Source organism: Salvelinus namaycush, chromosome 24 (assembly GCF_016432855.1).
Source record: "Salvelinus namaycush isolate Seneca chromosome 24, SaNama_1.0, whole genome shotgun sequence".
In the NCBI taxonomy this organism is placed as follows: Eukaryota; Metazoa; Chordata; class Actinopteri; order Salmoniformes; family Salmonidae; genus Salvelinus; species Salvelinus namaycush.
In genome coordinates this window covers 27,969,224-27,996,802 of record NC_052330.1, presented here as the reverse complement: position 1 = coordinate 27,996,802, position 27,579 = coordinate 27,969,224, and the positions used below count along the sequence as shown (strand labels likewise).

The following is a 27,579-nucleotide window of genomic DNA, read 5'->3' as shown; positions in this document are numbered from 1 at the left end:
CGTCTCACAGTACGGACATTGCAATTTATTGCCCTGGCCACATCTGCAGTCCTTAGGCATGCTGCAAGGACACAAGGCACTTTCACGCAGATGAGCAGGGACCCTGGGCATCTTTCTTCCTGTGTTTTTCAGAGTCAGTAGAAAGGCCTCTTTAGTGTCCTAAGTTTTCATAACTGTGACCTTAATTGCCTACCGTCTGTAAGCTGTTAGTGTCTTAACGACCGTTCCACAGGTGAATGTTCATGAATTGTCTATGGTTCATTGAACAAGCATGGGAAACAGTGTTTGAACCCTTTACAATGAAGATCTGTGAAGTTATTTGGACTTTTATGAATTATCTTTGAAAGACAGGGTCCTGACAAAGGGCATTAAAAAAAAAAAAAAAATTATTTGGCAAAAAATGCTGCTAGCGGTAGCGCAATGCCCCTTGTGACAACCTGAGCATTCATTTTCCAGAATGGATGTTCATTGATAACCTTTCTGTATTTGATTATCAATACATTTCAAGAGATTTCTAAAAACATGTTTTCACTTTGTCAATATGTGTGTGTGTAGGTGGGTGAAAAAAAAAAATATATATATATATATATATATATTTCATCCATTTTGAATTCAGGCTGTAACACAACAAAATCTCTATGAATGCTTTCTGAAGGTGCTGTATATGGCATTGTTCTACTTATAAGTAAGGCTTATGACTTATGTCCAGTAAAAGGTGGAGACCACTGTTTTTAAAGGTTACCGTAATAGAGGATGAGTAGGATAGGCATTGTCGCACAGACCCCGAAACACACTTGCCTTGCTACATTATCAGGTCTACAGTACTCTACTACTGTTGTACTACAGTGAGTAGTATTTGTTGCTGTCCTCACGTAACATTCACCTCTGAGGTTAGACATGTAAACCAAGGCCAGATGTTAGGCCTACTAGTTGCTAAAAAAAGGACTGTTATGGTTCTTCTGTCATTATGAAGCTAAAACTCCATGAAATTTGATCCTGATTGGGGGATTTGGCTTTGAGGGTGGTTTATGTTTTGGGTTCTTAGAATGGGCCAAACATGGAATTTAACTTACTGGGGATTCGGGGCATGAATTCCCCTCCAACATAGATCTACTCACTGTATGTGATGGTTGTCCAAAGACAAGATGTTTGAATATGGTCTGAATAGTAGTTGTTGCTCTTGCCAGACCTTCTATGAAACTCTTCCGAACAGAAGGTATTTTTTAACTAGTGTTGAATTTATGTGATCTTCCTTGGCCTTATAACAGGTTTTGTAGCCTTGGTTTGAAAAAGTGAAAAATACATTATATTGTTTGTGTGTGTCTTGCTAGATGCTACTTCCATTTCTTCAGTAGTGGGGGAATATACAGCGTTTCATAACAGCAATTGAATACAGCCAAGGGAGATTACACTGACCAAGTTATGTCATCTGAATACTCCTGACCCCCACTTCCTCTTTCATCCATTTAAGACTGTCCATACTGAAACACAACATATCTTCTGTCTCTCTGTGTAGGGTGTTCATCCATAACATGATTCATTCAATAGAGAAATGCACGAGAAAAACAATTAGTCCAAGACCTATGTCTCTACCATTTATATAGTTTAAAAGTTAGAAGATTTACTCAGAATTTAGCATGATTAGAGTGAATAGAATGTCATTACGGCCATAGTCAAGAAGTGTTTGCTGTTTAATAGAGCTGTCACTGCTCCCTCGGCAGAACGCCGATAACTTTGAACATCAACTGACAGTTAGCTAGTGGCTGCAGGTTTGTGTGATTTAACATAGGCTTTTTCTAAATTAAATCTGCGGAATACAAATCAAAATTGTGTGTATATAGATCTCGCTCTCTCAAAGCTAACGGACTGAAATGTATTGTTGAATACCTGATTCCTTAATAACGCACGGTTATCCACATGGTAGAATTCAATGGCAATAGTTCATCCTTACATGTTTTGAGGTGCTTTTGAAAGAAAAAGTTGAATTGAAAACATTACTGACATTGTTGAATTAGTTTTTCATAATAGCAACCTAGGACTGATGGTTTGGTTAGCTAAACAAGCAAGTCTGTTTGTTTGGTTACCAAGGCAACTACTGTTACTATCTAGTATATTTGCCAGCTACTTCAGTGGATGTTGAACACATTTCTAACGGCAAATGTGTTAAATTATAGCCATGGTATTGAAGGGATAATCAGCTCGGGGCTCCATGCGTTCTCTGGAAAGTAATACATCTCTGTGGAAGGTCATTTCCACCTCGCTTTCTCATCGTGGGACACACCTTCCACGTCATTCATTCTTTTCCTAGAACTCATAGCCCCTTGTTGATTATCCCTTACATACAGTTGAAGTCGGAAGTTTACATACACCTTAGCCAAATACATTCAAACTCAGTTTTTCACAATTCCTGACATTTAATCCTAGTTAAAATGTCCCTGTTTTAGGTCAGTTAGGATCACCGCTTTATTTTAATAATGTGAAATGTCAGAATAATAGTAGAGTGATTTATTTCTTTCATCACATTCCCAGTGGGTCAGACGTTTACATACACTCAATTAGTATTTGGTAGCATTGCCTTTTAAATTGTTTAACTTGGGTCAAACGTTTCAGGTAGCCTTACACACGCTGAATTTTGGTCCATTCCTCCTGACAGAGCTGGTGTAACTGAGTCAGGTTTGTAGGCCTCCTTGCTCGCACACGCTTTTTCAGTTCTGCCCATAAATCTTCTATAGGCTTGAGGTCAGGGATTTGTGATGGCCACTCCAATACCTTGACTTTGTTGTCCTTAAGCCATTTTCCCACAACTTTGGAGTATGCTTGTGGTCATTGTCCATTTGGAAGACCCATTTGCAATCCAGCTTTAACTTCTTGACTGATGTCTTGAGATGTTGCTTCAATATATCCACATAATTTTCCATGATGCCATCTATTTTGTGAAGTGCACCAGTCCCTCCTGCAGCAAAGCACCCCCACAACATGATGCTGCCACCCCCGTACTTCACGGTTGGGATGGTGTTCTTCGGCTTGCAAGCCTCCCCATTTTTCCTCCAAACATAATGATGGTCATTATGGCCAAACAGTTCTATTTTTGTTTCATCAGACCAGAGGACATTTCTCCAAAAAGTACGATCTTTGTCCCCATGTGTAAGTCTATGCTAGGTAAAGCTCCGCCTTATCTCAGTTCACTGGTCACGATAACAACACCCACCCGTAGCACACGTTCCAGCAGGTATATCTCACTGATCATCCCCAAAGCCAACACCTCATTTGGCCGCCTTTCCTTCCAGTTTTCTGCTTCCAGTAACTGGAACGAATTGCAAAAATCGCTGAAGTTGGAGACTTTTATTTCCCTCACCAACTTTAAACATCAGTTATCTGAGCAGCTAACCGATCGCTGCAGCTGTACATAGTCCATCTGTAAATAGCCCACCCAAACTACCTACCTCATCCCCATACTGTTTTTATTTACTTTTCTGCTCTTTTGCACACCAGTATCTCTACTTGCACATCATCATCTGCTCATTTATCACTCCAGTGTTAATCTGCTAAATTGTAATTATTCGCTCCTATGGCCTATTTATTGCCTACCTCCTCATGCCTTTTGCACACACTGTATATAGACTTTCTTTTTTTTCTACTGTGTTATTGGCTTGTTTATTGTTTTTTTCCATGTGTAACTGTGTTGTTGTCTGTGTCACACTGCTTTGCTTTATCTTGGCCAGGTCGCAGTTGTAAATGAGAACTTGTTCTCAACTAGCCTACCTGGTTAAATAAAGGTGAATAAAACAATGTGCAGTTGCAAACTGTGGTCTGGCTTTTTTATAGCGGTTTTGGAGCAGTGGCTTCTTCCTTGCTGAGTGGCCTTTCAGGTTATGTCGATATAGGACTCGTTTTACTGTGGATATAGATACTTTTGTACCTGTTTCCTCCAGCATCTTCACAAGGTCCTTTGCTGTTGTTCTGGGATTGATTTGCACTTTTCGCACTAAAGTACATTCATCTCTAGGAGACAGAACGTGTCTCCTTCCTGAGCGGTATGACGGCTACGTGGTCCCATGGTGTTTATACTTGCGTACTATTGTTTGTACAGATGAACGTGGTACCTTCAGGCGTTTGGAAATTGCTCCCAAGGATGAACCAGACTTGTGGAGTTCTACAATTTTTTTGATGTCTTGGCTGATTTTCTTTTGATTTTCCCATGATGTCAAGCAAAGAGGCACTGAGTTTGAAGGTAGGCCTTGAAATACATCCACAGGTACACCTCTAATTGACTCAAATTATGTCTTCTAAAGACATGACATTTTCTGGAATTTTCCAAGCTGTTTAAAGGCACAGTCAACTTGGTGTATGTTAACTTCTGACCTACTGCAATTGTGATACAGAATTATAAGTGAAATAATCTGTAAACAATTGTTGGAAAAATTACTTGTCATGCACAAAGTAGATGTCCTAACCAACTTGCCAAAACTATAGTTTGTTTAACAAGAAATTTGTGGAGTGGTTGAAAAACGAGTTTTAATGACTCCAACCTAAGTGTATGTAAACTTCCGACTTCAACTGTATCTACCCTCCACAATAAAAATCTGTTCCAGTTTTCACTGTGAGTTTCTGAGTCTTCCCCTTTAAGTTGCCATAGAAACTGCCCCTCTCAACATTGATTTACCAGGGCTAGAGGAATAGATAGCCACAGATCTGGAGATGAAAATGGCGAGAGTAGCAAGTTGATTTTGATTGGTCCAAAGCACAGAAATGCCTCCTAATGTTACTACCTTCCTAACACCGAAATATGGGAGAGATGCAACCAAGAACTGCGAGGTCTAAACTAGCAACCGTCACAACAAACTAACGTTCTTATTCAATCAACACTGTTAAGTACAAGCAGTTTAAGGTTGTAATATTGTAGAGAACAATTGAATGATAAATTGTATGTGATTCATAATGACATCGGCTAAAGAACTAGGTGTAGACATTCATTTAGTAGCTCCCTCTTGAAATGAATCGTATTTCACTACTGGTCCCTTGTGGCTCAGTCGGTAAAGCATGACATTTGCAACGCCAGGGTTGTGGGTTCAATTCCCACGGGGGACCAGTACGAAAATGTAAATACTCACTGCTGTAAGTCCTGCTAAATGACTATAATGTCAAATGTAGATTCTAGAGCTGTAAGTGAATGCCCCACACGGTGTGCTTTAACTTTAAGGCCTGCGCTGTTTGGTAAACAAAGGGGGGAGAAGTCTAAAATTCTAATGCGAAGTCTAAAATGCCAATGGCATGACCCTTTAACTTCTAGTCAGTTTTCATCAGATGTCTCTCACGGACTACAGAACCACATGTGGGGGCTAGTCAGTGAAGGTGTATGAGTTCAGCACCAGTCTTTTCATTTAAGTGCTAGTGGAGTATGTGTAGCTGAGTGGCCTACAGAGGAGGCCTAGGCTACGTGGCGGTTGGTCGGTCGGTCGGTCAGTCAGTCAGAAGCAAGGCAACCATGGTGGTTGGGTGGGTAGGCAGGTTCCCCTCCCCAAATCATGAATAAATACGATGATCTTTTTCTAATCTGGAAAACTCAATTGAAATGGAATTGACCCTAAACACCTACTAATCCCCAGCTTCTGAATGGCTCAGAATATGTTCTCTGTCAATGTGTCTGGTAAACCAGTGGTCAAATAAAAAATGTTCCTGAAGATAAATGGTGTGCTTTCACACTAAATCTAATCTACTCTTTCAGTGGACTGAGAGGAGACGGGCTAGACTTCCATGCTGTTTCAATGCAGTTGCAATTGTCTTCTTGACTCTGACAGAGCCTTTTTAAGTACTTACTAGACCTAGACGACACAGCCCCAGCCGTTCTCTCTAAGTCTGTCTCACACATTCACTCTAGTTCCTCACTGAACGTGACAGAGAAAGATGTTCCTCAATTGTCTCTTCTGCTTCTGGGATGACTGAAAGGAAGTTCCCCCTGGTCTGAATTAGAAGCAAGATAAGAGGGGTTTTGTCTGGCTGGCTTAGAACACCTACAGTAGAATCAGAATTGAGTAGAATATCTGACTGAATGTCCTGCTTCTATTTCAATGAGTAGTGTGGTCTTGGGTGTTTTCTTATGTAAATGTTGGATAGGAATCCATTGGTCTGTGAATGTCATCTCTCACAGAAGCGGGTGACTTGTCTTACAGGATGGCACCGACTCTTCGGTCTCTACAGAATTTCACAGCAGTCGTTGAAAATACTGTTAGCAGGAATCCTGGCCACAAGTGACAGTTCACTTAACACCAATGAACCTTCCCTTTTTGCTAACAGTCACTGTGGCAGTGAGGAAGCCCTGTGGGGTTCCACTACAGAAGTACCATCTGCATGTGCTTCCCCCCCTGTCCAACAACCCGTGGTATCCATGGCAACAGTTTAGTGGCCAGACGGCAGGAGGCTGCAGGCGGTTAGCAAGTGGTGTGTTCAGAAGGACTGAGGAGACTAGATGGATCGCGTTGTCCATAATTCCTGACAGGATAGGATACCTGAAAGTTAGAGGTCAAGGGAAACACCCATTCTTCACCGTGACACTACCACAGCTCCAGACTGCCCGATCAATCAGCATCGCATTATCACCAGACTCACATACATGCTGGAAGTCTTTCTCCATGTTGACACTCCATCACATTGTTATCTAGATAGTAGCCTTTCTTGTGATTTAGCCTACACCCTGCACAGCACTAGTCTGTATGTCTAAGCAGGAGGCAGGCTTTTCCTGTAGACGCCACTACATCATGCTATGAGCAACACCACATCACTGTTAAGGGACGGGCCATGTTTCGGCCTCCATTGAATGACCAAAGCCTTTCAGAGACCCTCTGATGGAGAGAGACACTATCCTATCTCTTCTGACGAGGTGCAACACTGGTGCTTGTGTTATTACTGTATTAGGTTCACTGGGCTGGAAAATTCCACTCTGCTGGGAAAAACATGTTTATTTTCTAGAACTCTGTGTGCGTCCCAAATGTCTCCCTATTTAGTGCAGGGCTCTATGGACCTGGCCAAATGTAGTGCACTAAAAAGGGAATAGGATGCCATTTGGGACGCTACCCATGTCTCTTGCTGATTCCAGTACCTTCTGTGTCTGTCAGCGGAAACGCAAACTGAATCTCTCCATTATCATTCCAGAAAGAGTGAGAGAGAGGAAGAGAGGCTGTTTGGTCAGTGAAGTGTATCACGTGCGATGAGTAGAGGGGTGTGTAGCTTGGAGAAGAGAAGACCACTCGTGTTAAGCCATGGGTGATCCTTGTGTGTGTCATGATACCAGGTTTAGTATCTAAATGATGCCACTCAGGGACGTCACTAGAGATTCATGGACAGGGAGGCTAAGCCTCTTTTAGGGGGGTTTGGGCATACTCCCCCAGGATTTGTTTTAAAGCACCCAAAATGTCTTTTCATCATGTATTTTTAGAGTAACAATGGGTGTAAAATCTATCAAAATAAGGTTATTTTTGGTCAAGGTTGGCTAAAAGTGTACCTGTCTCATAGTTTGTGTTAGACACTGATCTGATATGACTTACTTAAATAAAGATATAATAAAGATTATATAATAAAGATATTAAAGTCCCCTCTGTCCCCATCCATCCAACACCAACAAAAGGCACAAAAATGGCTGTACGATCGAGCCAAAATACTTTTGGGATGTTATTTTGAGAGACAGAGAAATGTGAAGACATGCAGGTCATATTATACCATTAGCTAAAAATGTTATTTAAATTTCACCCTTTTGTTATTTGTTGCTCAAAATTAACCCAATAATTCAGACACATGGAACATCTTAAACAGTATCATCCACAATGCGGCAAGACTAAATTCAACTAATGAGCTAAATAACATTTTAAAAAGTAAAAAAGAATTAGGAATAAAATCTGATTTAAAAAAAAAAGTAAGATCCCAAACAAATATTACAGAACTGCTCCTCCTGCTTCTCTCTGTTGATGCTTATTTTGTGGGTGGACACATCAAAGTGTACATCCTATTTTAAAGGTGGCAAAGCTGTCAATAACACTATTGTGACTTAGTGGCCCAAGCACTTCACCCTCAATGCACATGGCTGCAAGCCTTTTCTGACCCATTGTCTTATGCAACCAGGAGTGCGGCCGGCGCAGTGCACTAGAGGACCTTTCACAGGAGCAGCTGATCACAGGATTGGTGAGGGCAACCTGAATGATTTCCTTCAGAGAAGGAAACACATCATCATCCAGGAGGTTATGCACAGCAAGCATATCTTTGGGAGGACATCCAGCCTCTCTTTTCTGGGCAAGAAAGTTTCTGGCCACCAACACCTATTCTGTTTTAACATCCATGCCGTAGTGCTTGGCAAACTCAGTTCAGCATGATGTTTCTAGGAAGTGTTTTGAGCAGACCTGCATCTACAGTTGAGAATTGCTGGTCAAGCTCACAAACCATCATGTCCAGGCAGGGGAGCAACAACTCTGTTTTCATTGTTTGGGAACATGAAAATTCTGTGCCTAAACCCAAGGAGGTCTCCACCATAATCTCCCATTTTTCCTTTGTTTGCACTTTCTTGCTGCATCTGCCTCTGGAATATTGTGAACTTCAGTGATTTGGTTCGGTCATAAAGTTCTGTGGCAAATGCATCTGTGCGTTTGCTTATCAGTGTGTCACATACAGCTTGTTTGCCAAAACAAGCTTCTGCCAGGTTTACAGTCTCTTTCTGGAGAAACTTATGTAGTCCCTCAGTTACAGAAAGAAGGGACTGAAACATCAGTAGCAAATACACGGTGGAGAACTTATGAAGCTTTGCTCTCAGACCAACAGCCATGGGGGATCCAATGGCAGATAGACAATCAAAAATAGCAGTTAGTGTCCAGGACTGCATTTATGGACCGCAACTGGCATGCCCAGCGAGTGTTTGAGAGTTGTACAAGTTCAGCTGATGCTATTCCAAGTTTGTACTGAGCTTCGTTGAACTTGTGGTGGTTAACTAGGGATGTAGTGAAAAACGAATACACATTCTCTAAGAAACTGAAACTCAGCAGCCTCCAGAATAGCCCTGCAAGTATGACACAACACCAAATTAAGCTCATGAGTAAAGCTATGTACATAAATAGCCTCCTGATGCAGCACTCTGAAATGTGCTGCACACCTCCTTTAGATCCTCTCATGACAGCTGCACCATCATAGGTCTGTGCAACGCACTTTAGCCCTGCTACCCCTCTCATTTGAAGCTGCTGTTGCAACTCATTTGCTATCGATTGGGCATCAAATGACTTGATTTCTGCTAGTGCTAGTAAACGCTCCTTAACTGTCCCCTCTGTTACATACCTAACACGAACTGTTCAGACTGCCCATCCCTGGCCTCATCCGCCAGAATGGCATCCATTCCAGATTTTGACATCAGAGACCATGGTGTCCATAATCTCTTGAGCACAGCATTCGATCATGTCATTCTGAGATTCTGGAGAGAGATGTCGCATTTGATGGAGTATTGTACCTTTGCAGGAAAGGGTCAAACTCCTTCAAAAGCTCCATACATTCAAGACAGTTCCCTCTATTTGTGCTTTCACTAGATTCCTCATTGACACGGAAAGAGAGTCCCTGTCTTCCTAACATTGAGGTGACCGCAACAATTCTCCTCAGATACTCCCTTCTCTCTGCAATATCACTAGCATGGGCAGATGTTAAAATCTGAGCAATGTTCCCATGACTGCTAGTTGCCTGGTAGCTTTGCCATGCCACAACACTGTCTCTGTGTGTTTGTGCCATTTCGTGTTAACTGAAGATAAACAACTCTTTTTTCCCCCCCAATTTTTACAGCCATTACTGACAATAATCAAATTGAATGTTTTTGCCAAAAGCTCCACATGGAAAGCAGAAAGCTGCGTTTTTGTGGACAGAGTACTCTACCCAATTTGTATTTCTCAAACCAGCAGTGCTGAAATGCCCTTTTCTGTCTACCAAAACGTTCGTGTGGGTAGCTATTCAGCTTCACTTGTCTGGGCCCAGTGTCTTTGTTACCTAAATCGCTCTCATTTCTGGAAGGAGTTGCTGCAGCGGCTTGATTACTTTCTCTCTCTGGATCTGTTTGTTGTTGTTGTTCTCTCTCTCGCGCTCTCTCGCTCTCTCCTGAATGAAAGCAATTGAGTATGAAAAGATATGTGCATGATGTTACGTCATGTCTCATTTATAGCCTGGCATAGATAACTTAACGTTGTATTTAATATAGTTTTGCTATGTGGCGATGATATCTAGTTGTGTTGAATTTAAAAGACACCGTTAACGTTACCGTTAGTTAGCTCGCAACATCTATTACACTGTAACTTGAGTCACATAAAAACGTATTGGTTAACAAAGCTTTGATGATGACCGAAGTCTATAGTAGTGAATACTCTCTCTCTCTCTGTTCTAACTTACCACAAATTCACATCGTAGCCTATCTGCATGAATCTGTTCTGTCAGAGACTTTTCCTGTCAGTTTACTGTTAGGTCCTGCTGTGGCAGTAGACTGCTAGCTAACGTTAACCAAAATGTTAGCTACAAGTAGACCTAACTCTCACTAGCGCGTGCGACAGAGGATGCCCCCAGGTCCTAGTGCCCGCCCGTTAAGAAGTTTAAGATGCGATGGAACGGTTGACGGGGAAAAAGCTCACACAGAAAATATATTGACTGATGTATTGATTTATTTAGGGGGGGTTAATTAATATTCCAGGCCTAGCAACGTCCCTGATATCACTGCAAAAAATGAAATCATATTAGCCAAAGTCTAATATGGCACATGATCCAGACACATAAACTCAGCTACTGTTCAATCGTCGGGCATGTTTTGAATTCAATATCATTACATTAGACATTTTCTACATCAGCCATGTATGCATTCATGAATCAGTTATATAATACTTAGATTTGTAAAAACAAACTACATAACAACATAATGGTAATAATTTATTTGAATGGTAAATCTCTATTGATAAACTGGGTAAATCTAGAAGTAGCCTAGGTCTATTCACAATACAGGTGAATGCATATTCAATAGAAGTGTGTGTGTGTGTGCATTGAGTTATTGAGCTTGTTTTGGCTGATTTCATCGGGCTACAGATGACATACAATTTGTTTCCCTTCCATTTGGGACTTATTTTATTGAACTGATCAACAACATGAAGCATGAAGGAAGCTTATTTTCTAAAAGTGTGCGCTGTCTCTTTAACCAGTGATGGCTTCATTCAGGAGGCAGTCAGTTTGCTGAGGCAATAGATGGGTTAGCTGACAACGTCACTAAAACGATGTGCACGCTTCCATGGGCGAGAAGTCAGCATGTTGTGATGGCCAGATTGCTACAAGAATGACAAACTGCCATGTGGGAATCGTAAGTGACTTGTTTCACTTTGTTTCATCATGTTCTTGATGCCATGTCCTGTTTTGACTGATTTCATATCTATGCTAATATTGCAAAACATTTTCTAGCTAGCTAACCAACATCTGTAACGATGTATTTGAGACAAGTGCTCATTTTGCAAATGCATTTGTTTTCAATAATTATTGAAGACAATATAACTTACATGTTGTCAACAATCTAAGCCAACCCCATCTGTTTTGCCTCATAGTTGCGCACAGGTCGGTTTTGTTGCAACCAACCTGTCTATAGATAGTTATCTTATGGCTGCAATCCCGCTACCGGGATCGATATGACAACAGCCAGTGAAAGTGCAGGGCGCCAAATTCAAACAACAGAAATCTCATAATTAAAATTCCTCAAACATACATGTGTCTTATATCATTTTAAAGGTAATCTTGTTGGTAATCCCACCAAAGTGTCCGATTTCAAATATGCTTTTCAGCGAAAGCACTACAAACGATTGTTAGGTCACCACCAAACCACAATAAGCACAGCCATTTTTCCAGCGAAATATAGCAGTCACAAAAAGCAGTTCTATTGACTTGACATCTAGTGGAAGCCGTAGGAAGTGAAAACTCATCCATATCTCGCTGTAATTTCAATGGGAGCTTGGTTGAAAATCTAGCAGCCTCAGAAAAAATCCAAACAGGAAGTGGAACTTCTCAGGTTTTTGCCTGCCATATGAGTTCTGTTATACTCACATACATAATTCAAACAGTTTTAGAAACTTCAGAGTGTTTTCTATCCAATACTAATAATAATATGCATATATTAGCAACTATGACTGAGGAGCAGGCCGTTTACTCTGGGCACCTCTGTGCACCTTTCATCCAAGCTACTCAATACTGCCCCTGCAGCCATAAGAAGTTATACTCTGATTGGTTCGAGCCCTGAATGCTGATTTGGCTGACAGCTGTGGTATATCAGACCGTATACCACGGGTATGACAAAACATTTTTTACTAGTCTAATTACGTTGGTAACCAGTTTTTATAATAGCAATAAGGAACCTCGGGGCTTGGTATACTGTATGGCCAATATACCACGGCTAAGGGCATTGCGTCGTGCCTAAGAACAACCCTTAGCCGTGGTATATTGGCCGTATACCACACCTCCTCAGGCCTTATTGCTTAAATAACCTTTGGGAGTGATGTGAGAGAGACCGATTTTAAAAATATGTATATGTTTTTAAAGTGAACGAGTACCGTTTTGCTGGCAATTAGCTTTGAAATGGGCTTATATTCTTTCTGGTTTCATACACGCTATAAGAGACACACCGGCTACGCTAATAGACAGTTGATCCGTGAGACATTTGACAGAAGTACCGAAAGGAACAAAAATACTAGTACCAAACCGTTTTTCTGAAGTTTTGGTATACTGTGCAACACGTGTCTATGGTGTGAAAAAAAGACCAGTCGTGTTGAACCATGGGGATCCTCCTGCGCTCCACTATGACCATATAAGGAGTGCTGCTCAGCTCCACCACTACAACAATCCCCATGGGACCAGACCAGCCCTCCCCATCCATCCCTCCATTCATCCTCTCTTCCCTCGCTCCACAGCCAGGCAGGTTTGGTGGAGGGAGTGAGGAATATTTTCTGTGACAGATGGGAATTGACGTAGAAGGAGCAGATATGTCTCTTTCTGTCCACTCCAGAGTGATAAAGGTGTATTGTGAACCACCAGAGCATTGGAGGCTAAGGGGCTGTCATTAGGACCAGAGGCCCTAAAGCAGAGCTATAATCTGGGGCCTTCTTAGAAGAGGAGCTGGTCTAAGGGAAACCCAGTAGAGTGTGTGTGTGTACTTGAGTGAACAATGCAAGTCAACAAAGGATTGGTGTTTTCTGTCATCAGTGAAACCAGGTCAGCACGTCTCTCCTTGGCTGGGCTGTGTGGACAGGGTTGTTCAGTTGATTTGCAGCTCCTCTTTTCTGGTGACTTCATTTCCCTGCCTACACATTGGCACACAGTGGTGGGAGAAAATGGTTGCTTGACAAATGTCAGCTGCATAACATATAAATGGCCTTTGTGGGTATTGAGGATTTTTTTTTTTTTTACATTTAGTACTTCCATATTTAGCTACTCCTGCACATCTGTCTTTTAGTCTAGCCTGATTTCCATTAAAATTCCTCAATATTACATTTGTCAGATCTGATGGTGAACAAGACAGTCATGGAAATCAGAATCTTGATCTTTCCTGGCACATTACTGCTGTGTGTTACTAGTCTAGATGCACAACACTGTCATAACACTAGGGCTGGGACCAGTATCACGATGCCCGTTAGTATCGTGGCAAGGAAACAAGAACACAACACAAAGCGGATTTAACTTATTCAGGATAACAGCCCTAATGTTGAAAACAAACGTCATGTTGTCATCCAGAGTCACATTTGATTTATTTTCCAATCTATAGCACACAATTTTACATACAGAAGGTTTTTAAAGGACAAACGTGTCTGCTTCATGTTTTCCTTTTTGCCATGTAAAAAATATTGCGATACTGGTATCAGCACTGCCCTACGCAACACAGGACCTTTTGTTTTGAAGTGTCTTTTTACAGTAAGCCTATGCCATGCCTCTTTTTACAGTAAGCCATACAGGCCTGCAGTATGTGGGACAAATACAGAGTGACATTGTTGCTCTACACATTTGAGTCATTGCTCTGTGGCAGTCCCTGTAGTGGTGATAGGCCTTGTCGTGTGTGTGTGGGCACGTGTGCTCCTGCCCTGCGGTCTGGGTTTTCAGGGGGTTAGAACTTGGAAGATGTCTCTGCTGGATATTTAATAGCCCAGTTAACATGGGACAGCCGAGAGATGCGTTATTAATTATCGTCCTTCCGCCTGCCGCTTTGTTGTTTTAGAATGGCGCTATGACTTTCACTCCTGAATAATTTAGGTACGTGTTCAACCCAGGAGAAAGTTGAGAAACGGAATCCTAGTACTGTTCGTTGTTGGTACACACAGACATACACACCTAGTCAGAGGCACAACGAGAACAATATGTGGTCATACGTACCCTTCACTGTTGATCTAACGCTCATTGACAGTGCTTACTTTTAGATGTTCCGAGCTCTGTACACGGCAAGACAATGAGATGGAGTGTTCTGGATTGTTTTTCAGAAACCAAGAAGAAGTGGGTGCTCTAGAAGGGAAGCAACGTCCTCCTCCAGATACGGTACAGTAACACATTTCTTCATCACATTGTGTAGACATGCCTAGATTCATAGTGTCAGAGAAGTAGATCTAGGATCCGTTGTGCCTTTCAGAAAGTGTCCTAGATTAGCACTGCTACTCTGAGGCTTGGTGAAACCTGGCCCTAACCACACCACCGCACTTTACTCATTCAGTGATGCCTAACAACCCTGTAACAATGCTACTGTGGTTATCATGATAACATGGTACTTACCATGTCTAAGATTAGCCTCTATTTGTTATTTAAAATACAGGACTTTCTCTTTCAGTCTGTTGCCATGTTGTCACAGCTTTAGGGTAATGAAGACCGAAACATGTTTATGAGGTGGTTGATCAGACCCAGGTGAAGCTTACTCCTGCAGTAAAACCCACTTCAGAGTCCATGTAATGTTTAAGGCCAGGGTCTGGTTCAGTAGAGCAGTTTTGCAACAGTAGAATATAAATCTAGGTTCTTATTGCACAAGTTTACTGTTGCACATCCTCAGTTTTATAACACAACATGGGAGTAGGACTTAATGTTGGTCTGTGCAACCACCTTTCAGGGTTTAGTTAGTAACTTAAGACCGTTATGAAGTATGTACACCAAAATGATTTCCTGGTTTCAACCCAGAGCAGAATATGTTGTGGTTTGTGTTGTTTTCTCTGGACTCTTTTCCCTAATGGAGGTTGTTTCAGATCTTAACGCAGCGAGATATGCCGTTTTAGCATGCTGCTCGTTTGGACTTTAATTGCACTGAGCGAGTTTAATTACAAAGCACAATGCGTGAAGCATTTATCCCCGTTTCCACAACAGGAAAGTATTGTGGAACGTATTCAGCACCTCTTTACTGAGGACAACAACTCACTGAAGTAAAACAACCATTTAGACTTTACATTTAAACAGACTTAAAGCAGTATTAATTTCTGCCTTTCTAAAATACTTAACTTTAAAATATAGGTTATGATGTTACACAATGGCTCTTTTCATAAAGCTGGTGAAATAAGACCTCTTTATTGAGGTATTATGTTTCCAGGTTGACCCAGTCCAAGACAGGAATCAGAGAGATTCAATCATTGGTTTTCAGGTTCAAACACGCAGATAAATAGTTATGAAAGTGGAACCAAGCCGTTCTGAATCCCCCTACTCTACATATGTACCATTCTGTCAGTGAGAGGCTTCTTAGGGTTACACTGGGAAGGCCTAGTCTGGTAGCAGGAGGTCTTCTGAAGACTACCACAGACACATCCTGACCGCCAAGGAGTCGTCATTCATTATTACTGTCAGCTCACGGCAGAGGGAGGGGGAGGGAGAGTGTGTGTTTAAACATGTCATATTCCTGGATTTTTCAGTGTTCCTGACATTAGGCCTTCTATGCAGAACATTTCAGGTCATTTTGAGGCCAATTTCCATTGGTATTTATTGTGCTACCAGCCTCTTTTTACCCCTGTTTATATGTACACCTTCCTCCGCCACTCCAGTATCCCTGCACATTGGAATAATGGTACAGCCACTGACCTGTATGTAACTTTATTGGATTCTCATTAGATAAGAATCTATTTTAACACTTTTATTCTGCATTGTTGGGAAAGAGCTTGCAAGTAAGCATTTCACTGTACTGTTTTACACCTGCTATATCCTGTTCATGTGACAAACGAGAAACTAGGCACCATAAAGGTGATTAATAGTACACTAATAATACAGCTAGTCAGCACATTGTTGTTACTATGGTGATACCCACTATTCCCCTCTCCTTCTCTGAATTATTAGCTTGTGCTTGTTTAGACTGGCCCTGGACTTGTTGACTCTTCATTTGTCTGTGCGACACATGAGACTGAGACAGGAAACGCTAGGGAATATCCACCGTCTAACTGATAACCAGCCAGCCAAGCCAAGGCAGAAACCCCATTGTGTTCCACGTCCTCCTCTGCCTCTTTACCAGGCCTCGCTGGGATGACTGCAGGGCTCTCCAACTCTATTCCCAGAGAGGAAACAGAGGGTACGGGCTTTTGTTCCAGCCCGGCACTAACACGACTGATTCCTCTAATCATGTTCTCAGGAATCTCTACAACTGAGACCATGATTGGATGAATGAAGGTGTGGATGGTGGAGAGAAGCAAACCTAGTGGTATACTCTAGTATAGCCTGCCCTATTCACAGAAGGACTGGATTGTACTGGGAATAAGCACCATGATGCAACACCACCCCCTAGCAGCAAAAGTGGTGCTCTGTTTTTGAATTGTAGTGTGATGGCTCTCATGCAGATATGTGAATTTTGCTTTTTATTACCATATTTTCTGTGGATTACATTCCCAGGAATATGTGAGGGGCTAAAGATGGCAAATGGAGTATTGACCGGTTGACTGACTTCAGAAAGTATCCAGACCCCTTGACTTATTCCACATTGTGTTGTTACAGCCTGAATGCACCCATCTACACACACTACCTCATAATGACAAAGTGAAAACATGTTTGTGAAAAAAAAAAAGTGAATTTCTTTTGGCAAATATATTGAAAGAAATGAATAGAGAGAACTCTTGACATAAGTACTCACACCGCTTTGCTATGACACTCCAAATTGAGCTCAGGTGCATCCAATTTCCTTTGGTCATCCTTGATGTCACTACAGCTTGATTGGAGTTCACCTGTGACCAATTCAATTGTTTGGACATGATTTAGAAAAACACACCTGTCTATATAAGGTCCACAGTTGAGTGTATGTCATAGCAGAAACTATAGTCCAAGGAACTGTCCATAGATCTCCTAGATAGAATTGTGATTAGGGATATATCTGGGGAATGGGATGAATCCATTTCCAGAGTGATGAAAGTTTCCAAGAGCACAGTGGGAAATTGAAAAAATATGTAACGACCCAGACTCTGGGCGACTGAGCAACCAGGCAAGAAGGACCTTAGTCAGGGAGTTGACCAAGAACCCAATTACCACTCTGACAGAAATACAGAGTTCCTTGGCTGAGATGGGAGAAGTATGTGAAAGATTCTGTGGTCTTATGAGACAAACTTTGGCCTGAATGCGAATAACTATTCTGGAGAAAACCAGGCCACAGCTCATCATCCATCTAATACCATCCCTACCAAGAAGCATGGCGTTGGCAGCATCATGGTATGGGGATGCTTTTCGGAGGTAGAGACTGGGAGACTGGTAAGGATAGAGGGAACAATGAATGGAGCCAAATCCTTGATGAGAACCTGTTTCAGAGTGCAAACAAAGATTTATGTTCCAACAGGGCAATGACCCCAAGCATACAGCCAAATCACAGCTGGAATGGCTTCAAAACAAGAATGTGAACGTCTGAGTGGCCAAGCCGAAACCCAGATTTGAATCCCATTGAAAAATCCCCAAATCCAGATGTTCAAAACTGATCCAGACATACCCAAGACGACTCAAATCTTTAATTGCCGCCCAAGGTGCTTCTACAAAGTATTGACCCTCGGGGGTGTGAATACTTCTGTAAACAACATATTTAATTTTCAATACATTTGAAAAAATTAAGAAACATGTTTTCAGTTTGTCAATATGCAATATTGTATTTGGATGCGTGAGGATTAAACATGTTTTAATCCATTTTGAATTCAGGCTGTAACATAACAACATGTGAAATAAGTCAAAGGGTGTGAATAGTTTCTGAAGGCAGTGTAGGTGTGCGTTCTGTGTAAGTGTTAGCCTACCACTGTAAAGATCTAACCGTAAGAAATGAGGGAGACGTGTGCTGTGATGATCATATGCTGAGCAGACTAACCCTTTCTCTTTGTATCACCAATCTAACGGTCAGGAATCTGTAAAGAGCAGCATTAATATGTGACTGTACTGTGTAAATTCTCTAGAATTCAACACCTGGATAGGTACAATATAGAAAATTATATCTGTTTTACTGACACCCTTAGCTTATGGACCAATCAAAACACCGGCATAAGTAGACACACAGCCAATAGGCCAATTGTGATCATCTCGCTAGATCTGGCACTCATTTACTCTCCCCGTTCTGTTTGGTCCAGCAGGGACCGCATCAGATCACCCTCTTAAAGCAGTAATCATGTTCACTAGCCTCTGATGTAGCTAGGCCGCTGTGTAATTATGTGTTATAGTGACCACCCGCTAAGCATTGCTTAAGGTAGCCTATCCTCTGGAAATTACTACCGTCTTGTTGCCTCCAATGAAACGGTTTAAAGAGTAGTTCAACCGGCGTTTAAGACTTAACTAGCCCTTTCTGGGATCTTAAAGGACTTTATCTTCTAAAGACTTGATCAGAATAATGTGATTCTACCCTCTGTTTCATTTCCTTAGGCCTTTAAATACACATGCACAGCCACACACACACTGTGAGACATGGAGGAGCCACTGCTATTCCATTACACAGGCCTTGTACATGCATTCCATGAACACCTAACCACACAATTTAGACTAGCTAAATCACATCACTAGGCCTATATCTTGATGTTGTGTAGAGGACACCCTCGGTTAATACTGGAACGTTACCACACGCACTGAGAACCTAATAGTGGAACGTTGACACGCGCACTGAGAGAACCTAATAGTGGAACGTTGACACGCGCACTGAGAGAACCTAATAGTGGAACGTTGACACGCGCACTGAGAGAACCTAATAGTGGAACGTTGACACGCGCTGGTGAGAGCAGGATTTCCCAAACTCTGTCCTTGGGACCCCAGGGCACTACACAGCTCATGCAAACTATCAAAGCATGATGATTAGTTGATTTATTTGAATCAGCTGTGTAGTCCTAGGGCAAAAACCAAAACGTGTCCCAAGGACAAAGTTTGTGAAACCCTGGGTTGGAGAATGTTAGTGGACTGAATGTTTGACAGCAGCCTTTAGCAGAGTGTCTCTGTGAGGGATCCAATATTACCGGTCCTGCCTCTGAGATGTAGTCACCCACAGTGACAATAAAGTGAAAGTATCCAAGTCTCTCTAAAAGGGAGAAACAAGTTGAAATAACCTTTTGTTGGTGTGCTATTGTGAAATGTATTCAAAGGGGATTACAAATAAATGCATTCTCTTTTTAATCCTTGAATGTTATTTCTACTGTAGTTGTTCTCTTGAATCATTTGACACATTGCATTTGTGAATATATTTAAATGTATCTAATAGTGTTTATTTGTGTTTTTATCATTTTTGATCAGGTTTGCTGGAATGGGTAATCTTCTAAAAGTCCTTACAAGGGAAATAGAGAACTATCCACATTTTTTCCTGGACTTTGAAAGTAAGTCTGAAGGAGGAGTGTGCGGGAGTTTGACTGAAGGTGTGACCATGAAACGCTTCCCCTAGTCAGTGGTTTATATCTATGGGTCCCCTCTGGACATAAAGCTGTGTAGGTGTCTGTCTGTACCTGTCTCTATCTCTCTAACACACCACACCTCTTTCTCTCTCTTTTTTTCTCTGGCTTTCCTCTCTTTCAGAAACCAAATGGGGAATCTGTTAAAAGTGCTCACTTGCACTGAACTTGAGCAGGGACCAAACTTTTTCCTTGACTTTGAAAGTGAGCACTGCTTTTGCCTGGCCTGTGTTGTTCTTCCTTCTCTAGAGCTTTACTTCTGTAGAGCTCCTTTACTAACCAGGGTTTGGGGACAGTTCCATTTCAATACGCTTCCAATTGCACAACCGAGAAGTAACGGTTATTTTCAATTAGGATAATTTTTTATTTGGCCGAATTGAACTGGAATTAATTCTGACCCTGTTACTAAGCTACCTGCATGCTTCATAGTCTATGCTCCTAGAACAGCCCATTGCTTGCCTATTGTCTATCGTCTAATCAAGAGACATCTGTTTCAAGCAGTTTTTTTGTTGTTGCGTGCACCATTTCCTCATGTCTAATGGCAGCAAATTATGCATTATCAACAAAAAAACTAAAACTGATGTTATCCTATTTGACGTTGAATATGTCCTGATGATGTCCTGACCTTTCAGTGCTGTGCTTTTCCTGATTTTAGTTGTCCTGGAGTAGAAAGCAGAACTAGGTCCAGATGTCGTTAGAGCTAACATAGTGTTCGTAACTCATGTAACATCTGGATGTGGCTAGGCTGTATGTCCGTTGCTTCATTGCCTTGCACTCTTCCTACACATGATATAGGCTAGAGACAGCAGCTGAACTGTTAACATAATAAAATATACTCTTGGCTTAAAAAATGACACAGAGAAATGGGGGAAGCACTCACACCAAGCATATTCCTTAGTAGTAGCCTATTCCACTCACACCAAGCATATTCCTTAGTAGTAACCTATTCCACTCACGCCAAGCATATTCCTTAGTAGTAGCCTATTCCACTCACGCCAAGCATATTCCTTAGTAGTAGCCTATTCCACTCACACCAAGCATATTCCTTAGTACACTGCTCAAAAAAATAAAGGGAACACTAAAATAACACATCCTAGATCTGAATGAATGAAATATTCTTATTAAATACTTTTTCCTTTACATAGTTGAATGTGCTGACAACAAAATCACACACAAATTATCAATGGAAATCAAATTTATCAACCCATGGAGGTCTGGATTTGGAGTCACACTCAAAATTAAAGTGGAAAACCACACTACAGGCTGATCCAACTTTGATGTAATGTCCTTAAAACAAGTAAAAATTAGGCTCAGTAGTGTGTGTGGCCTCCACGTGCCTGTATGACCTCCCTACAACGCCTGGGCATGCTCCTGATGAGGTGGCGGATGGTCTCCTGAGGGATCTCCTCCCAGACCTGGACTAAAGCATCCGCCAACTCCTGGACAGTCTGTGGTGCAACGTGGCGTTGGTGGATGGAGCGAGACATGATGTCCCAGATGTGCTCAATTGGATTCAGGTCTGGGGAACGGGCGGGCCAGTCCATAGCATCAATGCCTTCCTCTTGCAGGAACTGCTGACACACTCCAGCCACATGAGGTCTAGCATTGTCTTGCATTAGGAGAAACCCAGGGCCAACCGCACCAGCATATGGTCTCACAAGGGGTCTGAGGGTCTCATCTCGGTACCTAATGGCAGTCAGGCTACCTCTGGCGAGCACATGGAGGGCTGTGCGGCCCCACAAAGAAATGCCACACCACACCATGACTGACCCACCGCCAGGCAGCAGAACGTTCTCCACGGCGTCTCCAGACTCTGTCACGTCTGTCACGTGCTCAATGTGAACCTGCTTTCATCTGTGAAGAGCACAGGGCGCCAGTGGCGAATTTGCCAATCTTGGTGTTCTCTGGCAAATGCCAAACGTCCTGCACGGTGTTGGGCTGTAAGCACAACCCCCACCTGTGGATGTCGGGCCCTCATACCACCCTCATGGAGTCTGTTTCTGACCGTTTGAGCAGACACATGCACATTTGTGGCCTGCTGGAGGTCATTTTGCAGGGCTCTGGCAGTGCTCCACCTGCTCCTCCTTGCACAAAGGCGGAGGTAGCGGTCCTGCTGCTGGGTTGTTGCCCTCCTACGGCCTCCTCCACGTCTCCTGATGTACTGGCCTGTCTCCTGGTAGCGCCTCCATGCTCTGGACACTACGCTGACAGACACAGCAAACCTTCTTGCCACAGCTCGCATTGATGTGCCATCCTGGATGAGCTGCACTACCTGAGCCACTTCTGTGGGTTGTAGACTCCGTCTCATGCTACCACTAGAGTGAAAGCACCGCCAGCATTCAAAAGTGACCAAAACATCAGCCAGGAAGCATAGGAACTGAGAAGTGGTCTGTGGTCACCACCTGCAGAACCACTCCTTTATTGGGGGTGTCTTGCTAATTGCCTATAATTTCCACCTTTTGTCTATTCCATTTGCACAACAGCATGTGAAATGTATTGTCAATCAGTGTTGCTTCCTAAGTGGACAGTTTGATTTCACAGAAGTGTGATTGACTTGGAGTTACATTGTGTTGTTTAAGTGTTCCCTTTATTTTTTTGAGCAGTGTAGTAGCCTATTCCACGCACGCCAAGCATATTCCTTAGTAGTAGCCTAATTCACTCTCGTTGTCATAGCGCCATCACTTGTTTTTCTTCCATAGAGAAAGGGATTGTTTTACACTGCATTTACTCTCCACACTCATAGTATTTTGACATCAACTGATGTTCTATGTTTAGTCTGTCGGGAAATAATGTAGGTAACTGACTGACTGTATGTGTGTTAGCTGCAGCTTCTAATATGAAAATGCCTTGAGTATGATTAAGAGTTTGCCGTCTAAAGGGCAGAGCTATAAGCCACTGCCTTCTGTAGCCTTGTAGGGAGCAGCAGGTCGTGCTGCTATTATACTGGCAGATGCCATGCTGCTCTTCTGTTTACCACAGAGTAGCCTTTCCCCTCGTGCTTAGATTATCTTTGAACCTAGAGATATTCATGTTAATGTCGTGCTTGCTGAATGTTTTACAATTCCCTCACCAAAGTATATTGTATCATGCTATTTGTTGCTGCGATTCTAAGCCTTAGAAGTTGTATTACTGTGTAAGAAAATGCCCTATGCATGATTGTTTTTTGACAACCAAATATAGGCATACACATAGTTCCCAATTCCTGTTAAAGGACAGTTTGTATCACATAATCATTGAAAACCAAATGGTCAGAATGTGTATGAGTTTAATGTTCAGTACAGTGTTGTTGTGTTTATATGTAGCCTGCTAGCTAGCCAGGCTAACTGTTGTGTTGTCTATATGCAGCCTGCTAGCTAGCCAGGCTAACTGTTGTTGTGGTGTGTGTCAGATGCACAGCCCACAGACTGTGAGAGAGATGTATGGAACCAGGTGAATGCGGTGCTCCAGGAATCTGAGAGCATCCTCTCTGGCCTACAGGCCTACAAGGGAGCCGGACAGGAGATACGAGAGGTATGTATATCTACTGGATATGCTTTCACGCACACAGTCGTAGGCACAGGCTATGCATATTCACACTCACAAATGTGCGTGCACTCAAACAAACCTATAAATGTAAAGCTCAATTGATGAGTTCATACCAGGCATCTCAGAATTGTTTCCATTACCCATTTTTTTTATATTCCATATAGATGATGTATATTTAACCATGGCGTCTGTCACTGTTTCCGCCCAGGCCATTCAGAACCCCAATGACATGATCCTACAGGAGAGAGCCTGGAACTCAGTCTGTCCCTTAGTCATACGACTCAAAAAGTTGTACGGCTTCTCGCTGAGACTAGGTAAGTTTAACCTTTATCCCTCCACGTAGAAGCACTTAGCCCGGAGGGGGATGACATTTTAATTACTATCAAAAGCCAATCAACCAAATGTTGGTATACTATTATTAGTATATTATATATTTTTTGTATGTAATCTTTTTCACATTGGAGACATGAAACATGTATTTTTTTTTTAATAAAAATGTTTACAACCTTAAAATTTTCCTTCTTCAGGTGTTTGAAGAGGGCCCTCCATAGCCTGCTGGAGATCCTGGCGTGTTTAAATCTTAACTTGTGTTTGTAATGTATTAACTGTGTTTCTTCTCCTGTAGAGAGGGCCCTTCAGAGCCTGCTGGAGTCCCTGACATGCCCCCCGTACACCCCCACCCAGCACCTAGAGAAGGAGCAGGCTCTGGCCAAACAGTTTGCTGAGATCCTTCACTTTACCCTGCGCTTCGACGAACTCAAGGTCAGACACACATACACACGTCATTTCAAACTGTTAATTTCTGTACACAAGTGCAAAGTTAGCACCTATTTTATTTCCTCTTGACAAATAACAGTTCCCATGTTGTCTGTTGGAACTAAATGAATGTCCTCTTAACTTTCAGATGAGAATTCCTGCCATCCAGAATGACTTCAGTTATTACAGGAGGACCATCAGCCGAAACAGGATAAACAACATGAATGTGAGTCAGAGGGAACTGTTATGTCGGTCTAGGGTTGCAAAAAATCATCTAACTTTACCAATCTTCCAACAGGAATTTCTGAAAAACCTGGTAATTTTTGGAAAGTTACCAGAATTTTGTGACCCTAGTCATGTCTGTTTTAGTCTGAATGTGACAAAATAGCTTGTCTGTGTTTGGCCTGGTTAGCAGTCCTCTGTTGACATCCACTCTCCTCTGCCTTGAAGCTAAAGATGGATCAGATGTTGACCCTCTTCCTGTTTTGTCTTTAGTTGGATATAGAGAGAGAGGTCAACAATGAGATGGCCAACAGAATGTCACTGTTCTACGCCGAGGCGACGCCCATGCTGAAAACTTTAAGCACAGCTACGACAAACTTCGTAACAGAGGTAAGAGACGTCCTTCTTATTGTTAGCTGCTCTGTGAAAATAGTTGATCGTTGTAAGTTAAGTCTGGTTCCCTCATTTCTTCATCATTTTCAGTCTGATGATGGTTTGTGTTACCTTGTTATATCTCCAGAACAAGACATTACCCCTGGAGAACACCACTGACGTTCTCAGTACAATGGCCAGTGTCTGTAAAGTCATGCTGGAGACACCGTGAGTTGACTTGATTTACTTTACCTGTAGACCTTTAGCAGAGTGACTATATCCAGAGTGAGTCTGTCTATCAATGCCACGCTATAAACAACTGTTCAACGTGTACTGTGAATTGGCGTGTGTGTGTGTGCGTATTTCTCTCCCTCCAGAGACTACACGTGCCGGTTCAACAGTGAGGACACGCTGCTGTTCTGTATGAGAGTGATGGTTGGAGTCATCATCCTGTACGACCACGTCCATCCCAACGGAGCCTTCAACAAGTCCTCCAAGATAGACGTGAGAACCTCCTCTCTCACCTATACTGATACTACTGGGCTGTTTACAGGGGACGGTAACCTCGAGGTTACAGAAGGCTCCCAGTTCAAATCCCAGTACTGAGGAGTTGGTTAAAGCAGGAAACAAATTCCCATCCCGTATGGAATAATAAACTACATCTTCAACACATACAGTGGCTACTGAAAGCCTGACGTTAGCATCATGTGTACCTCGCTGTTTTGTCTAAGTCATGCCAATGGAAAATGTGTGTGGATGTCTGAATGTTTTACACGTGTATTCTAATTGTGCATTTTTGTGTTTTTCATCAGATGAAGGGATGCATAAAGGTCCTCAAAGAACAGCCAGCAGATAATGTTGAAGGTCTCCTGAACGCCCTCAAGTAAGTCTCTATCCTCGCTTTAGTTTAGTACTTCTCTGATGAGACGGTACTTCTTTGATGAGACGGTACTTCTCTGATGTCTCACCTTATTCAGTTGAAATGCCAGATGATTTATAAATGGTATTGTGGTAGGAGTGCTCCTTAGCTTCCAATATTACTGAATGGTAGAGGGTGCTCTCTGGATAGCTCCCACAGCAATACAGCAAACAATCCCAAGGCACTGCTGTATATCTTTTAAAAAACCTTTATTAAATTGGCTTATTTTGGTAAAGGTTAAAAACAACCGCCAGCTAGGTGTTTCAGCCCTATGCCTTCATCCTGCTTTGTCTTTCAGGTTCACCACCAAACACCTGCACGACGAGTCCACTCCAAAAAACATCCGCTCCATGCTTCAGTAACGTTTTTATATGAAGAGGATCAATGTACTGACCTCAACGAAAGATGTATATGTTTACATAATTTAAAAGACTGGATGTTAATACTTGTGTATTTACATAGTCATTCCCTGCAAGTTACTGAAACTTATAGAACGTACATCTTTTACTCTGAAAAATGATTTGCCTTTCTCTGTTATTATGTTAACATACCTTTCAGCCTTACAAACTGAGCTTGGCAAGTAGCGTTTGGAGAAACAAGCACTCTGGTTGGGTCCTGTGACTGAGCCAAGCACTCTGGTTGGTTCCTGTGAGTGAGCGGGCGAATGAAAGGCGCTTCATCTGTGGTTTGTGTCAACAAAACATGAATTCCAAATCAACTCCTATCCTGGGGTGTATTAATTAGTCGGATTCCGTTTACTGCAGCAACTAAACGGAAACAAACAGAGCAGACGGAAACAAACGTGGAGGGACCTACCTGCATGTGTCCAATAGAAACTCTTGTTTCTTTTGCAAAACGTTTTCCGATTGAAATAAGTGTTTTCCGTTGCAAAGGAATCCGACTAATGAATACACCCCATGTTCCAGATCGGTTTGTCCTGTCTTCCCAACTCTTGTGGATGGCAAGGTGAAGATTGTTCAACCATACTCATTCCTCCTATCTACAAGAGTGCCTAGGGAGTAGTGGCTGGTTTGGAATTTAGCAAGGGAAGCGTTGAGGGGAAAAAGTGATGACTTTCATATAACGTGTTCTCAGTAAGTTGGTGGACTTTGTGCTTTGTTGGCAAGAAAATGACAGAAAAGGCAGTATGTGCCATAAGAAATAAACAGATCAACCAAATGTTTATTTGGATTGGGACACAGTGTGATTTTAGTAATTTATTTTTCATGAGGGGTTTTTCTTGTCTGTATTTGGGGCTCTGTATCTAACAGAAATCTATTGTTCAAAAAAGCAGCTTTAAATAAAAACTGTCAGGTTATATTTAAGTGACACAGAGTGGCAAAAACAATTCCTTTTGTGATCTTTACTCCTGTAGTAGGATGGCGGTGATGATGATGATGATGATGATGATGAACCTTCTCTCCTAGTTATTCTCCTTTATACTGTAAGACCAGTCAGACTGTTGTCCCATTCTCTACCCCTATAGAGTACCACAGTATGAGTCATAATACCCATAAAACCTAGAGGTCAAATAAGGAAATGGTTCCAATTGTTTTTCCACCATTCATTTTTCCTATAGGGGATTTTAGAAACACTTAAAATAAGGGCTGTCTTTCATGTAGGCTAACCCTGGTGTGAGGTTTTGATAAGTGTAAATCTCTCTAGGACAAGGTGACTTTTATCAATATATTCGCCTCTATTTAATCCCCCAAAATTAAATGCTAATTAGTTGCTAATGTTGCTATCATAAAGAACTACAAATGCCATGATGATCTGGACTAGACTAACCAAATTGAGGCAAAGGTAAGAATCTCTGGATTAACTATCTGTTAGCTAAATTTAGTAATAAATAAATTGGCTACATTTCTTTACATTTACAATTCTGTGAACTGTCTTTTGAACGTTTTAAATTGACCGGTGGTGTACAAA

General features: G+C 42.0%; 1 protein-coding gene across 1 annotated transcript in view; it reads left to right on the top strand.

Annotated features, from left to right (window-relative positions):
* LOC120019141 (CYFIP-related Rac1 interactor A-like) overlaps positions 1-27,159 on the top strand; it is a 48,988-nt gene extending 21,829 nt beyond the window's left edge. The window contains exons 2-12 of the mRNA XM_038962418.1: positions 14,496-14,550; positions 19,705-19,784; positions 23,245-23,366; positions 23,590-23,695; positions 24,007-24,143; positions 24,286-24,363; positions 24,633-24,749; positions 24,880-24,959; positions 25,109-25,235; positions 25,544-25,614; positions 25,949-27,159. Coding sequence (XP_038818346.1) covers positions 19,715-19,784; positions 23,245-23,366; positions 23,590-23,695; positions 24,007-24,143; positions 24,286-24,363; positions 24,633-24,749; positions 24,880-24,959; positions 25,109-25,235; positions 25,544-25,614; positions 25,949-26,012 — 972 coding nt within the window. The 5' untranslated portion in view covers positions 14,496-14,550; positions 19,705-19,714 and the 3' untranslated portion in view covers positions 26,013-27,159. The remainder of the gene's footprint in view (positions 1-14,495; positions 14,551-19,704; positions 19,785-23,244; positions 23,367-23,589; positions 23,696-24,006; positions 24,144-24,285; positions 24,364-24,632; positions 24,750-24,879; positions 24,960-25,108; positions 25,236-25,543; positions 25,615-25,948) is intronic.
* The last annotated feature ends 420 nt before the right edge of the window (positions 27,160-27,579 follow it).